Source organism: Lithobates pipiens, unplaced genomic scaffold (genome assembly GCF_037356315.1).
Source record: "Lithobates pipiens isolate NorthernLeopardFrog02 unplaced genomic scaffold, aLitPip1_a1.2 Scaffold_141, whole genome shotgun sequence".
NCBI lineage: Eukaryota > Metazoa > Chordata > Amphibia > Anura > Ranidae > Lithobates > Lithobates pipiens.
Genome location: NW_027507730.1, coordinates 54,129 through 70,110, shown reverse-complemented (window position 1 = coordinate 70,110; position 15,982 = coordinate 54,129). Strand labels below are relative to the sequence as shown.

General features: G+C 52.9%; 1 protein-coding gene across 2 annotated transcripts in view; it reads left to right on the top strand.

Annotated features, from left to right (window-relative positions):
- The window catches only part of MAB21L3 (mab-21 like 3), a 49,588-nt gene that overhangs the window by 16,240 nt on the left and 17,366 nt on the right, over window positions 1-15,982 (top strand). Inside the window, exons 2-3 of one of the 2 annotated variants that reach the window (XM_077479199.1) lie at window positions 10,973-11,113; window positions 13,810-13,881. In XM_077479199.1, the coding sequence (XP_077335325.1) occupies window positions 10,973-11,113; window positions 13,810-13,881 (213 nt within the window). The remainder of the gene's footprint in view (window positions 1-10,972; window positions 11,114-13,809; window positions 13,882-15,982) is intronic. The other variant, XM_077479200.1, reaches the window with a different exon arrangement.

The following is a 15,982-nucleotide window of genomic DNA, read 5'->3' as shown; positions in this document are numbered from 1 at the left end:
CCTCCCTCACCTCCCATGCCTCCCTCACCTCCCATGCCTCCCTCACCTCCCATACCTCCCTCACCTCCCATGCCTCCTGGTAGTGAGTTGGTCAGTGAAGATGAGCCCATGCACCTGGGCTTCACACGTCTCTCTGCGGATGAGAGAGCCTTTAGGAGGAGGGAGAGATTGTGCCTTTATTGTGGCCAGGCAGGTCACTTTTTGAAGTCTTGTCCTACCTGTCCAGGGAACGCCCGAACCTTGAGGTCCTGTCATGGACAGACCTTAGGTGACGTTGTTTCATCCCCAGTTATCCAGAAGGATAAGCCCCTGGTTTCGGTCACCCTTTCTTGGGCTGAGTCGTCCATCGAGATACAGGCTCTAATCGACTCTGGGGCTGCAGGCCTGTTCATTGATGCTGCATTTGTTTCGCAGCACTCGATTCCGCTGCAGCTGCGTGACACTCCACTTGCCATTGAGGCTCCTGACGGGAGACCTTTACAGCCTGCCCATGTGACTCATGAGACGGTTCCGTTGTCCATGGCCGTAGGGGCTCTTCACCATGAGATAATCCAATTCCAAGTTATTTCCTCACCCAGATTTCCGCTGGTTATTGGTTACCCTTGGTTACAGAGGCACAACTCATCTTTTGATTGGCTCTGTGCTGAGGTTCTCTCCTGGTCACCACAATGCAGGGAGACATGCTTCCTGAAGGTATCCAAGGTCCTGTGCACCGCTTCACTCCCCTCCCTGCCAGAGGAGTACCGAGATTTTGGTGATGTCTTTGATAAAAGTCAAGCCGGTAGTTTGCCTCCACACCGGTCTTATGATTGCGCAATTGACTTTCAACCTGGTGCCATACCTCCTCGTGGCCGGGTTTACCCTTTGTCGGTCTTGGAGGATAAGGCCATGGAGGAGTATGTTGCTGATGCACTTTCCCGAGGTTTCATCCGCAAATCCTCGTCTCCTACTGGTGCTGGTTTCTTCTTTGTGAAAAAGAATAGCGGTGAACTGAGACCTTGTATAGATTATAGGGGTCTTAATCGTGTCACGATTAAGAATGCCTACCCGATTCCATTGATTCCTTTGTTTCTGCTCCTGTGTTGGCACATCCTGATCCTACGTTGCCTTTTATCCTAGAAGTTGATGCTTCTGAGACTGGAGTTGGCACCCTTCTTTCTCAACGTCCTAACTCTGAGAGCGCTATGCATCCGTGTGGATACTTTTCCAAGAAATTGTCACCTGCTGAGTGCAATTATGAGATTGGTGACAGAGAGCTGTTGGCGATCATTTTAGCCCTGAAAGAATGGAGACATCTCCTTGAAGGTACCACTGTGCCCGTTCTTATTCTTACTGACCATAAGAATCTCACATTCTTGCCTGAGGCTAAACGTCTCTCCCAGAAGGGCGCGATGGGCTCTTTCTTGTCGAGCTTTAATTACATTGTCTCATTCTTACCCGGTACTAAGAATGTAAGGGCTGATGCCTTGTCACCACAATTTTCCTCCACTTCCAAGTCGCAGTCGGTTCCGGTTCCTGTGATTCCTCCTGATCGTATCTTGGTTACGGTTCTCACCAGTCTTACTTCTCCTTTGGGTGACAATATTCTTGCTGCTCAGGTCCATGCTTCTCCTGATAAACCTTGTGACCGCTGCTTTGTCCCAGAGAGTCTCCGTACTGCAGAGCTCCAGACTTACCATTCTCCCAAGGCAGCTGGCCATCCTGGGAAGAATCAACTCTTTTGGGCTCATTTCCCAACAATTCTGGTGGCCTAGTCTATGGGCTGATGTTACTGCCTTCGTAGCTGCCTGTCCCGTGTGTGCTCAGAGTAAGACTCCACCACACCTTCCAGTGGGCCTCCTACAACCCATACCCAATGGAGAGAGGCCCTGGACTCCCCTGTCTATGGATTTCATTGTGGAGTTGCCCAACTCCCAAGGCAACACTGTTATCCTTTATGGTGGTTGTCCGGTTCTCAAAGATGTGTCATTGTATTCCACTTAAGAAGTTGCCCCCTCTAAGGAACTGGCTTCCATTTTTGCTCAGGAGATCTTTCTCTTACATGGGCTACCCAAGGTGATTGTCTCGGACAGGGGCAGTCAGTTTGTCTCCCGGTTCTGGAGAGCCTTTTGTGCACAGTTGGGAATCCAGCTTGTGTTCTCTTCTACGTATCACCCACAGTCTAATGGGGCCGCAGAATGAGCCAATCAGTCCTTGGAGCAATTCCTACGTTGCTATATTTCTGACCATCATAACAACTGGTCTGACCTATTACCTTGGGCAGAGTTTGCTCACAACAGTGCCTTGAATTCTGCCTCCCGATTGTCTCCATTTATGGTGAATTATGGTTTCCAACCTTCCATGTTGTCTGACTCGTTTGTTCCGCAGAGTATTCCTGTGTTAGAGGAGCATCTCCGTGGTCTTCGTTCCACTTGGACACAAGTCCAGGAGGCTTTGCATCATGCTAATGATAGGTACAGACTCCATGCTGACCGCAGACGCCTGCCTGCACCTTCCTACCAGGTTGGGGACAGGGTCTGGCTGTCATCTCGCAACCTCCGGCTTCGTGTTCCCTCACTGAAGTTTGCACCTCGGTTTATTGGGCCGTTCCGTATCCTTTGCAAGATTAACGCAGTGGCTTAGTATTTCGAATGTATTTCATGTCTCCTTATTAAAACCTTTGGTTTGCAACCGATTTGCCACCTCGGTGCCACGACCTCACCCTATTCAGGTTGAGAACCATGAGGAGTATGAAGTACAGTCCATTGTTGACTCCCGTAGGTTCCGTGGGCTCATACAGTACCTGGTGCATTGGAAGGGGTACAGTCCAGAGGAACGCTCTTGGGTCTCATCCTCGGATGTACATGCCCCTGTCCTCCTCCGTGATTTCCATAGACGGTTCCCCTCAAGCCTGGTGGTCCTCCGAGGGGGAGGGGTTGTTGTGGAGGGGGTACTGTCAGGGCTGGGCTCAGCCCTTCCTTCTCTGAGCTGGCTACTCAGGTGTCGGCTAATTGTCAGCTCCTATCTCTCCACAGTCACTCAGCTGTTGATGATATCCTGCTCATCAGTCCTGCCTACTTAAGCCGTCCAGTCCAGAGGAGCTCTGCCTTCGCCTTGGTGACATCACAAGAAACTATCTCCTGCATTCCTGTTTACAGACTGGCTTTGCTGACATCCCTTCCTGCTCCAGATCCTGCTTGCTCTCTCACTACGTTGATCCCCGACTTCTGGCTTGTCTGACTATCTGTTCCGGTTACTGAACTCTGGCTATGTTTGTTCTGTTTCATTTTATTATTAAACACGTGTGATTTACCTGTACTTCTGTCTGGGTCTGATTTCATGGTTTCTGACAGTTACATTGTAACAACGGCTCAGCTTAGCCGAATATTAGAGGTTGTTGATTATAAACCTTCTAGAAGAGAAATGTACACCTAAACCACCAGAGAAACCAACATTATAATAATCAACCTCTAATATATATCCCCCCCCTCCCCATACATGCTGCACAGGTGAGGGATCGTCCAGGTGAGATTATGTAACAATTGAATGTATCCAATTAAGGTGATGATTGTCGTCTTTTTTTATAATTTATAAAATCCTTTGATAAGCCTAGGGGACTGGAAGAGTCCGGAGGAAGCGAAACGCGTAGAATATTCAGTCTGCCTGTATTTGGGGTTGTTGTGACTCTGGTCCATGATATAAACGTTTGCCCCGAGGTCACATCCCCCAAGAAGTGTTTTTAATGCCTTTTTGGCTTTCTTTTGTTCAGATTGTATCATAAAATTGGCAATTGTTTGGACTTTGTGTCCATTTATTGAGTGTCCCGCATTCCCTTCAAGTGACTTTGTTGACACAAAACAGCAGCTGTGATTGGTCTGTACACAGAGAGGGGAATGGGGGACACCGTGTGTTGTGTGTGTACACCGCGCCCGGGCTGATCGTTTGTTGTCAACGCCGCAAACACGGAAACACTGCAGCTGTAAATTCCCGACACAGAAACCCTCCGGCTATAGAACAGTTCACAGGACTCTCTGATAATACTGATGTAGTGTGGCAGAGGGAAGACTTGTGTCCCCCCCAGAGAGGAGGCCATGTCCTCCGGGCCCCAAAGACAGACATTTCTCAGAACGTCCCTTTTTATGGAGCACTTTGAGCATGGAGGCGGGGGAGGGGATTGGACTGTGTCTGCTGGTTTGCCCCCCCCCCCCCCCCCCCACCGAAATTATGGTGCCCTCCTGTCTATAACCTCCTTCCTGTAACTATGGCCTCCCTCCTGTGTCTATTGTGTCCTCCCTCCTGTGTCTATGGTGTCCTCTCTCCTGTGTCTATGGTGTCCTCCCTCCTGTGTCTATGGTGTCCTCCCTCCTGTGTCTATGGTGTCCTCCCTCCTGTGTCTATGGTGTCCTCCCTCCTGTGTCTATGGTGTCCTCCCTCCTGTGTCTATGGTGTCCTCCCTCCTGTGTCTATGGTGTCCTCCCTCCTGTGTCTATGGTGTCCTCCCTCCTGTGTCTATGGTGTCCTCCCTCCTGTGTCTATGGTGTCCTCCCTCCTGTGTCTATGGTGTCCTCCCTCCTGTGTCTATGGTGTCCTCCCTCCTGTGTCTATGGTGTCCTCTCTCCTGTGTCTATGGTGTCCTCCCTCCTGTGTCTATGGTGTCCTCCCTCCTGTGTCTATGGTGTCCTCCCTCCTGTGTCTATGGTGTCCTCCCTCCTGTGTCTATGGTGTCCTCCCTCCTGTGTCTATGGTGTCCTCCCTCCTGTGTCTATGGTGTCCTCTCTCCTGTGTCTATGGTGTCCTCCCTCCTGTGTCTATGGTGTCCTCCCTCCTGTGTCTATGGTGTCCTCCCTCCTGTGTCTATGGTGTCCTCTCTCCTGTGTCTATGGTGTCCTCCCTCCTGTGTCTATGGTGTCCTCCCTCCTGTGTCTATGGTGTCCTCCCTCCTGTGTCTATGGTGTCCTCCCTCCTGTGTCTATGGTGTCCTCTCTCCTGTGTCTATGGTGTCCTCCCTCCTGTGTCTATGGTGTCCTCCCTCCTGTGTCTATGGTGTCCTCCCTCCTGTGTCTATGGTGTCCTCCCTCCTGTGTCTATGGTGTCCTCCCTCCTGTGTCTATGGTGTCCTCTCTCCTGTGTCTATGGTGTCCTCTCTCCTGTGTCTATGGTGTCCTCCCTCCTGTGTCTATGGTGTCCTCCCTCCTGTGTCTATGGTGTCCTCTCTCCTGTGTCTATGGTGTCCTCTCTCCTGTGTCTATGGTGTCCTCCCTCCTGTGTCTATGGTGTCCTCCCTCCTGTGTCTATGGTGTCCTCTTGTGTCTATTGTGTCCTCCCTCCTGTGTCTATGGTGTCCTCCCTCCTGTGTCTATGGTGTCCTCCCTCCTGTGTCTATGGTGTCCTCTTGTGTCTATGGTCTCCCTCCTGTGTCTTTGGGCCCCTTCACTCTATGGCCTCCTCCTGTGTCTATGGTGTCCTCCCTCCTGTATCTATGGTGTCCTCTTGTGTCTATGGTGTCCTCCCTCCTGTGTCTATGGTGTCCTCTTGTGTCTTTGGGCCCCTTCACTCTATGGCCTCCTCCTGTGCATTTGGCCTCCCTCCTGTGTCTATGGCCTCCCTCCTGTTTCTTTGGTCTCCCTCCTGAATCAATGTTGCCCTCCTGTGTCTATGGTGTCCTCTTGGATCTATGGTGTCCTCTTGGATCTATGGTGTCCTCTTGGATCTATGGTGTCCTCTTGTGTCTATGGTGTCCTCTTGTGTCTATGGTGTCCTCTTGGATCTATGGTGTCCTCTTGTGTCTATGGTGTCCTCTTGTGTCTATGGTGTCCTCTTGGATCTATGGTGTCCTCTTGGATCTATGGTGTCCTCTTGTGTCTATGGTGTCCTCTTGTGTCTATGGTGTCCTCTTGTGTCTATGGTGTCCTCTTGTGTCTATGGTGTCCTCTTGTGTCTATGGTGTCCTCTTGTGTCTATGGTGTCCTCCTGTGTCTATGGTGTCCTCCTGTGTCTATGGTGTCCTCCCTCCTGTGTCTATGGTGTCCTCTTGTGTCTATGGTGCCCTCCCTCCTGTGTCTATGGTGTAATTCTGTGTCTATGGACTTCTCCGTTTCTTTGACCTCCTCCTGTGTCTTCGTGCCCATCTTCTCCCTATGGCCACCCTCCTGTGTCTATGACCTCCTCCTGTGTCTTCGTGCCCATCTTCTCCCTATGATGTCCTCCTGTGTCTATGACCTCCCTCCTGTGTCTATGCTGTCTCCTGTTTCTATGGTGTCCTCCTGTGTCTACCACCATCCTCATGTGTCTATAACCTCCCCCCTCTGTCTATGGAGCCCTCCCATGTCTGTGGACTTCCTTCTGTGTCTATGGCCTCCCTTTTATGTCTATGGTATCCTCCTGTATTTATGACACCCTCTTGTGTCTATGGCCACCTGGTATAGGGAGTGTGTGGGGAGAAATAGGGGGCACCTGGTTTCAAATCAAGGGAGTCCTGTCCTAAATCAGGGGAGTCTGGTCTGGAATGGAGGCATTGGGTAAGGAAGGGGGCATCTAGTTGGGAATCAGGAGACTTTGGACAGGAATCAGGGACGGTTAGGAGTTGGGAAGTCTGGAGTGTGCAGGGAACTGGAGACTCTAGAACAGTGATTCTCAACCAGGGTTCCTCCAGAGGTTGTAGGGGTTCCTTCAGCATTGGGCCATTTCTGCCTCTCGGATAAGTTCCCTCTCACACCATTGATCTTTATAGCTATCTGTAAGGAGGTAATTCTTCCCAATGACCACAAGTGTGAGGACCATTCTTCCCAATGACCACAAGTGTAAGGACCATTCTTCCCAATGACCACAAGTGTAAGGACCATTCTTCCCAATGACCACAAGTGTAAGGACCATTCTTCCCAATGACCACAAGTGTAAGGACCATTCTTCCCAATGACCACAAGTGTAAGGACCATTCTTCCCACTGACCACAAGTGTGAGGACCATTCTTCCCAATGACCACAAGTGTGAGGACCATTCTTCCCAATGACCACAAGTGTAAGGACCATTCTTCCCAATGACCACAAGTGTGAGGACCATTCTTCCCAATGACCACAAGTGTAAGGACCATTCTTCCCAATGATCACAAGTGTAAGGACCATTCTTCCCAATGACCACAAGTGTGAGGACCATTCTTCCCAATGACCACAAGTGTAAGGACCATTCTTCCCAATGACCACAAGTGTGAGGACCATTCTTCCCAATGACCACAAGTGTGAGGACCATTCTTCCCAATGACCACAAGTGTAAGGACCATTCTTCCCAATGACCACAAGTGTAAGGACCATTCTTCCCAATGACCACAAGTGTAAGGACCATTCTTTCCAATGACCACAAGTGTAAGGACCATTCTTCCCAATGACCACAAGTGTAAGGACCATTCTTCCCAATGACCACAAGTGTAAGGACCATTCCTCCCAATGACCACAAGTGTAAGGACCATTCTTCCCACTGACCACAAGTGTAAGGACCATTCTTCCCAATGACCACAAGTGTGAGGACCATTCTTCCCAATGACCACAAGTGTGAGGACCATCCTTCCCAATGACCACAAGTGTAAGGACCATTCTTCCCACTGACCACAAGTGTAAGGACCATTCTTCCCAATGACCACAAGTGTAAGGACCATTCTTCCCACTGACCACAAGTGTAAGGACCATTCTTCCCAATGACCACAAGTGTAAGGACCATTCTTCCCAATGACCACAAGTGTAAGGACCATTCTTCCCAATGACCACAAGTGTGAGGACCATTCTTCCCAATGACCACAAGTGTGAGGACCATTCTTCCCAATGACCACAAGTGTGAGGACCATTCTTCCCAATGACCACAAGTGTAAGGACCATTCTTTCCAATGACCACAAGTGTAAGGACCATTCTTCCCAATGACCACAAGTGTAAGGACCATTCTTCCCAATGACCACAAGTGTAAGGACCATTCCTCCCAATGACCACAAGTGTAAGGACCATTCTTCCCACTGACCACAAGTGTAAGGACCATTCTTCCCAATGACCACAAGTGTGAGGACCATTCTTCCCAATGACCACAAGTGTGAGGACCATCCTTCCCAATGACCACAAGTGTAAGGACCATTCTTCCCACTGACCACAAGTGTAAGGACCATTCTTCCCAATGACCACAAGTGTAAGGACCATTCTTCCCACTGACCACAAGTGTAAGGACCATTCTTCCCAATGACCACAAGTGTAAGGACCATTCTTCCCAATGACCACAAGTGTAAGGACCATTCTTCCCAATGACCACAAGTGTGAGGACCATTCTTCCCAATGACCACAAGTGTGAGGACCATTCTTCCCAATGACCACAAGTGTGAGGACCGTTCTTCCCAATGACCACAAGTGTGAGGACCATTCTTCCCAATGACCACAAGTGTAAGGACCATTCTTCCCACTGACCACAAGTGTAAGGACCATTCTTCCCAATGACCATCACACTAATGTGTCATGAGTTGTAGACTTCTAATTTTTAGCAGGGGGTTCCCCGAGCCTGGAAAACTATTTCAAGGGTTCCTCTGTGTTGAAAAGGTTGAGAAAGGCTTATCTAGAAGGATTTAGGAAGTCTGTAGGGTGTTGGAGTGTGCAGGGAACTGGAGAGTCTGGAGGGAATTGGAGGGAGTTGGAGAATCTGGGGGGAGTTGGAGAGTCTGGAGGGAGTTGGGGAGTCTGGAGGGAGTTGGGGAGTCTGGGGGGAGTTGGGGAGTCTGGGGGGAGTTGGGGAGTCTGGGGGGAGTTGGAGAGTCTGGAGGGAGTTGGGGAGTCTGGAGGGAGTTGGAGGGAGTTGTAGAGTCTGGGAGGAGTTGGGGAGTCTGGGGGGAGTTGGGGAGTCTGGAGGGAGTTGGGAAGTCTGGAGGGAGTTGGAGAGTCTGGGGGGAGTTGGAGAGTCTGGGGGGAGTTGGAGAGTCTGGGGGGAGTTGGAGAGTCTGGGGGGAGTTGGGGAGTCTGGAGGGAGTTGGAGAGTCTGGAGGGAGTTGGGGAGTCTGGGGGGAGTTGGAGAGTCTGGAGGGAGTTGGAGAGTCTGGAGGGAGTTGGAGGGAGTTGTAGAGTCTGGGAGGAGTTGGGGAGTCTGGGGGGAGTTGGGGAGTCTGGAGGGAGTTGGGAAGTCTGGATGGAGTTGGAGAGTCTGGGGGGAGTTGGAGAGTCTGGGGGGAGTTGGAGAGTCTGGGGGGAGTTGGGGAGTCTGGAGGGAGTTGGAGAGTCTGGAGGGAGTTGGGGAGTCTGGGGGGAGTTGGAGAGTCTGGGGGGAGTTGGAGAGTCTGGAGGGAGTTGGGGAGTCTGGAGGGAGTTGGAGAGTCTGGAGGGAGTTGGGGAGTCTGGAGGGAGTTGGAGAGTCTGGGGGGAGTTGGGGGAGTCTGGGGGGAGTTGGGGAGTCTGGAGGGAGTCTGGGGGGAGTTGGGGAGTTTGGAGGGAGTTGGGGAGTCTGGGGGGAGTCTGGGGGGAGTTGGGGAGTCTGGGGGGAGTTGGGGAGTTTGGAGGGAGTTGGGGAGTCTGGGGGGAGTCTGGGGGGAGTTGGGGAGTCTGGAGGGAACTGGAGAGTCTGGGGGGAGTTGGGGGGAGTTGGAGAGTCTGGGGGAAGTTGGAGAGTCTGGGGGGAGTTGGGGAGTCTGGAGGGAACTGGAGAGTCTGGGGGGAGTTGTGGGGAGTTGGAGAGTCTGGGGGGAGTTGTGGGGAGTTGGAGAGTCTGGGGGGAGTTGGAGAGTCTGGAGGGAGTTGGGGAGTCTGGAGGGAGTTGGGGAGTCTGGGGGGAGTTGGAGAGTCTGGGGGGAGTTGGAGAGTCTGGGGGGAGTTGGGGAGTCTGGGGGGAGTTGGAGAGTCTGGGGGGGAGTTGGAGAGTCTGGGGGGAGTTGGGGAGTCTGGAGGGAGTTGGGGAGTCTGGGGGAAGTTGGAGAGTCTGGAGGGAGTTGGAGAGTCTGGGGGGAGTTGGAGAGTCTGGGGGGGAGTTGGAGAGTCTGGGGGGGAGTTGGAGAGTCTGGGGGGAGTTGGAGAGTCTGGGGGGAGTTGGGGAGTCTGGAGGGAGTTGAAGGAGTTCACTCTGGAATGGGTGGATTTCATCCAAGAATTGGGAATCCAGATCAGGAATGGGGGTGACTGGTGATGAATGGGGGAAATCTATCTGGAATACAGGAGGGGTAATGGGAGGATTTAATTTGTGAATAGGGGAATTCCCATTTCCTCCAGAGATGACAGAAATTGAATCTTCCCTGAATTCCGACCGGCCGGAGCCAGAACTGTCCCGGATATAGAGGAGAGGGGAGGTTGTCCTGGCTGCGGGGTCACCCCCAGCATCTGTTATTACACACAGAGGAACGTTTATAGTAAACCAAATCCAATAATAGAATACGAGGAGTATAAACACCGACTACGAGGAGTATAAACACCGACTACGAGGAGTATAAACACCGACTACGAGGATTATAAACACTGACTACGAGGACAACTTCCTGCACTGACGAACATTCCTCCCATCCATCACACTCCGTCCAATCCTCCCACACATTATACAACCCCCCCCCCCCCCCCTTCACACACAGTCCAAAATGTGTTGTTCTTTTTTTTTTTTTCATTCTAAATCATTCCTAGGATTGTCCTGTGATATTTAGCGCCATCTAGTGGCCAGATGTATTTTTTTCATTTTAAATCAATCATAGGAATTCCCTAGCGTTCTTAGCGCCATCTAGTGGCCAAGTGTGGTGTAGTGTTTGTCTATGAACAGAGATCTGACAATAGACTTTTATGGAGAATTATGTTCAGCAGGGGTGTATGTGTACTGTCTGACATACAAGGAGCCTCCAGAGGGCGCTCCCATACCTCTCTATGATGAAATATATAGTAGTTGTGGTGTCCCTGTACATTATGGCCTCCTCTGGAAATATTCATTGGGAAGTGCTCTGTGGCATTGAGAATGTTCCCCCTCCCCATGATCCTTTAATCCTGACTGCCATGTCTCTGCCCCCAGGGGGACGCCCGGCACCGTCGTGTGGCCCGCATGGTGGAGGAGGTGCAGACTGTCATACTGGCGCTGACAGCGCAGGTCAGTTCCTGGGATTCTCGATTTCAGAGCATTTCCAACTCCGGCATCCACAGCGACCACCTAAAGGTGAGACACCCCACTATCATTGTGACCCGACAGACCCCGGACAGCGCCGCCCTGCAGGACTGAATGAGCAGAGGGGGTTGAAATGCGTGCACAGCCTAAATGTCTTCTTTCAGGTTTTTACTGCTGTCTCCACTGGTAAAATTGAATCTCTGTCTGTCCTGGTGTCACCAAAACAGGAAGTGATAGGAAATCAATCCAGGAGAGGAACAGAGGGGAAATCTCCCAATGAGGAGACCTGTTCTGGTGAGCGGGGATTTCCTCTCACTTCCTGTCGTGTCTCCGGAACAGGAAGTGAAGGGAATGCCCCACAATGGGACTCCTGAGAGGAGTGGTGACCCCCCCCCCCCCCCCCACACTGTATCTGAAATGAGGAAAAGGGTTTTTAGCTTCAGACACACTTCAACTTTCCAAATAAAAAGTAAACTATTTGCCTTCTGTTCATCCAATCAACTGTTAGCTTTCATTTTCGAGACAGCACCAGAACAACAGCTGGGATCTGACTGGATGACAATAGGAAGAGGCGTGGCTGGCTTTGACGCCTCCTCTCTGGCACTGTGGGGAAGGGATCAGATAGGGGAAGGACAATATAGATGCCTAATTACACTGCCTGCCTGGTACCTTGGGGGTGGGATCAGATTTAGGGGGGACATAGGAGGGACCCCATTATACCAGCTGTCCAGTACTGAAGAGAAGGATCAAACAGAGCAGGGCACTATTACACCACCTGCCTGGCACCGTCGGGGAGGGTTCAGATGGGGCATATAAAAGAGGCCCCATTATACCACCTGTCCAGTACTGAAGAAGAGGGATCAGTTGGGGAGGGACCCCATTGCATCACATGTCTAGCACCGTGGGGGAGGGTTCAGATGGGGGACATAGGAGGGGCCAAATTCCATGTTTATATCCGGCACAATGGGGAAGGAGTTAGATAGAGGAGAAACATAGGTGGGACCCCATTACACAACCTGTCTGGCACTGTGGGGGAGGGATCAGATGAGCAAGGACATAAGTGGGACCCATTACATCACATATCCAGCACCATGGGGGAGGAATCAGATGGGAGGAACATAAGGGGGTCCCCATTACACCACCTGTCTGGCACTTTGGAGAAGGGATCAGAGGGGTGGGGGCATAAGAGGCACCCATTACACCCCCTGTCTGAAATTTTGGGGAAGGGATCAGATGGGGAGGGACATAAGAGGGACCCCATTATAGTACCTGTCTGGCACTGTAAGGGAGAGATCAGATGGGTGGGACATAAGCGGGGCCCATTATATAACATATCCAGCACCATGGAGGGAGGGAACAGATGGGGAATGATATAAGAGAGACCCAATTACACCACCTTTCTGGCACTTTGGAGAAGGGATCAGAGGGGTAGGGGCATAAGAGGGACCCATTACACCACCTGTCTGGCATTGTGGGGGAGGAATCAGATGGGTGGGGGCATAAGAGGGACCCATTACACCACCTGTCTGGCATTGTGGGGGAGGAATCCGATGGGTGGGGACATAAGAGGGGCCCATTATACCACCTGTCTGGCATTGTGGGGGAGGGATCAGATGGGTGGGGACATAAGAGGGACCCATTACACCACCTGTCTAGCATTGTGGGAGAGGGATCAGATGGGTGGGGACATAAGAGGGGCCCATTACACCACCTGTCTGGCATTGTGGGGGAGGAATCAGATGGGTGGGGACATAAGAGGGGCCCATTACACCACCTGTCTGGCATTGTGGGGGAGGAATCAGATGGGTGGGGACATAAGAGGGGCCAATTACACCACCTGTCTGGCATTGTGGGGGAGGAATCAGATGGGTGGGGACATAAGAGGGACCCTGTTACACTACCTGTCTGGCATTGTGGGGGAGGGATCAGATGGGTGGGGACATAAGAGGGGCCCATTACACCCCCTGTCTGAAATTTTGGGGAAGGGATCAGATGGGGAGGGACATAAGAGGGACCCCATTACACCACCTTTCTGGCACTTTAGGGAAGGGATCAGATAGAGAAGGGACATAAGAGGAACCAAATTACACTACCTGTCTGGCACTGTGGGGGAGGCATCAGATGGCTGAGGATAAAAGCGGGGCTCATTACATCACATATCCAGCACCATGGGGCAGAGATCAGATGGGGAGGGACATAAGAGGGACCCCATTACACCACCTGTCTGGCACTTTGGGGGATGGGCAGATGGGAAGCACCATAAGAGGGCCCCATTACATCACATATCCAGCACCATGGGGGAGGGTTCGGATAGGGGAGGGTCATTCCAGGGGCACTTAGATGGCAATGTTGTGGCCCTCACTAGGATTGGTACGGAGGGCCCCTACTGAAGGCAGCAACACTTCATGATTCCAACACGACAAATTCACTGAAATCAAATCTTTTTCCAGGAAATCCGATCATCTTCCATACACCGGAGCGTTGTGTGTTAAATTAGAACTCCAGCTGGTGGGGGAGGGGGAGCACCGGATGCCCATGGAGATCTCTCCTCACTTCCTGTCCCAGTGACCACACGATGACCAGGACAGGAAGTGAAAGAGACCCCCCAACCAACACATGGCCCATAATAACACTCACACCGCGCTTCATCTGGTGGGGGGGGGGGGAGGGACCGGCATCGGCCATAGGCGGTCCTTTTCTGTCATTGTCACCATCTTCTCTCTCTCCTTGGCTGCGTGTGGAATCAGGAACAGCCAGACTTACTGGCCCACTGGATGGAGCTGCTGAGGGGGCGCCGCTCACTGCACCCCTGTATACAGGTAACCAGGAATTTATAGAAAGTGTGTGTCACCCCGATCCGCTGCATGCTGACCCCTCCCCCCCCCTGGATCCTCGTCAGGACCCCATCTGTGTGTTCCGGCTGCAATATCAGAGAATGGAGAGGAGTTCCGGAGGGACAATTATCCCAGAGAGGAGGTCGGTGAGGGGAGGGCAGGAATGGGATTTCCTCTTTGTAATTGTAGCCAGGTCTCCGGCCTTGTCCAGTCTGATGAGGACCTCCAAGGCCAAAGATAGCGGACATCCTTCAATATGTGGCGGGTTGTGAGGCATGGTGGGTGCAAAGATGGTGAAAGTTATTGGGCGCCAGACACTTCTTGGATGTAAAAGAGGTTTTATATTTTTGGGAGAAGGAGGGTTGGGGCCAGGACACCCTTAAGTAGTTGTAGATTCAATTGGCAGACTCTGAGACTTCAATAGGAGGGCAGTCGTGCCGGGAAAGGCCCCAGCAAGGCGCCACTTCTGCACGTGCAGGAATGCCGTCTCCTATGGTAACAGTTCCTAACTCAAACGTAACAGATCCTTCAGCTCCACTACACCTTCTTCTTGTAGTTCTTCAGCACTGAGCTCCCGATCTCTCACTAGACCCTCCAATTCACCGACTCCCCTGAGCCCCTCCAAGGTTTGAGTTGGTATTTCTTTCAAGCGTCCCCCCCCCCACTTCTCTGCTGGGTCCCTAGCTTGGCACTCCAGATACTTCTTCACCCTGCTGGCCGGCTCAGTCCCTGGCTTGGCACACAAGACTGCTCTGCGAGGGTCTCCTCCGCTGGTTGGGTCCCTGGCTTGGCACACAAGACTGCTCTGCGAGGGTCTCCTCCGCTGGTTGGGTCCCGGGCTTGGCACACAAGGCTGCTCTGCGAGGGTCTCCTCCGCTGGTTGGGTCCCGGGCTTGGCACACAAGGCTGCTCTGCGAGGGTCTCCACCGCTGGTTGGGTCCTGGGCTTGGCACACAAGGCTGCTCTGCGAGGGTCTCCTCCGCTGGTTGGGTCCCTGGCTTGGCACACAAGACTGCTCTGCGAGTGTCTCCTCCGCTGGTTGGGTCCCGGGCTTGGCACACAAGGCTGCTCTGCGAGGGTCTCCACCGCTGGTTGGGTCCCTGGCTTGGCACACAAGGCTGCTCTGCCAGGGTCTCCTCCGCTGGTTGGGTCCCTGGCTTGGCACACAAGGCTGCTCTGCGAGGGTCTCCTCCGCTGGTTGGGTCCCTGGCTTGGCACACAAGGCTGCTCTGCGAGGGTCTTCTCCGCTGGTTGGGTCCCTGGCTTGGCACACAAGGCTGCTCTGCGAGGGTCTCCTCCGCTGGTTGGGTCCCTGGCTTGGCACACAAGGCTGCTCTGCGAGGGTCTTCTCCGCTGGTCGGGTCCCTGGCTTGGCACACAAGGCTGCTCTGCGAGGGTCTCCTCCGCTGGTCGGGTCCCGGGCTTGGCACACAAGGCTGCTCTGCCAGGGTCTCCTCCGCTGGTCGGGTCCCTGGCTTGGCACACAAGGCTGCTCTGCCAGGGTCTCCTCCGCTGGTTGGGTCCCTGGCTTGGCACACAAGGCTGCTCTGCCAGGGTCTCCTCCGCTGGTTGGGTCCCTGGCTTGGCACACAAGGCTGCTCTGCGAGGGTCTCCTCCGCTGGTTGGGTCCCTGGCTTGGCACACAAGGCTGCTCTGCGAGGGTCTCCACCGCTGGTTGGGTCCCTGGCTTGGCACACAAGGCTGCTCTGCGAGGGTCTCCTCCGCTGGTTGGGTCCCTGGCTTGGCACACAAGGCTGCTCTGCGAGGGTCTCCACCGCTGGTCGGGTCCCTGGCTTGGCACACAAGGCTGCTCTGCGAGGGTCTCCACCGCTGGTCGGGTCCCTGACTTGATCACCGCCTGAGGTCTCCAGGTTCTCCACCGTGCCGTTCGGTGAGAATGTTGCTCCGGTACTTGCTTCAGTTACTCCCTGTGGTCCCCGGTAATAAGGTGGTCGGTCCCTTCGTGGTGACAACTTCCCTTCTACCTCCGACCGTGACATCTTCTCCAGCCGGCAGAACCGTCACTTCTGGTTGGACTACAAGCCGCAATCCCAACCCTGCGCTGCTCTCTTACTTCTGGATAGGA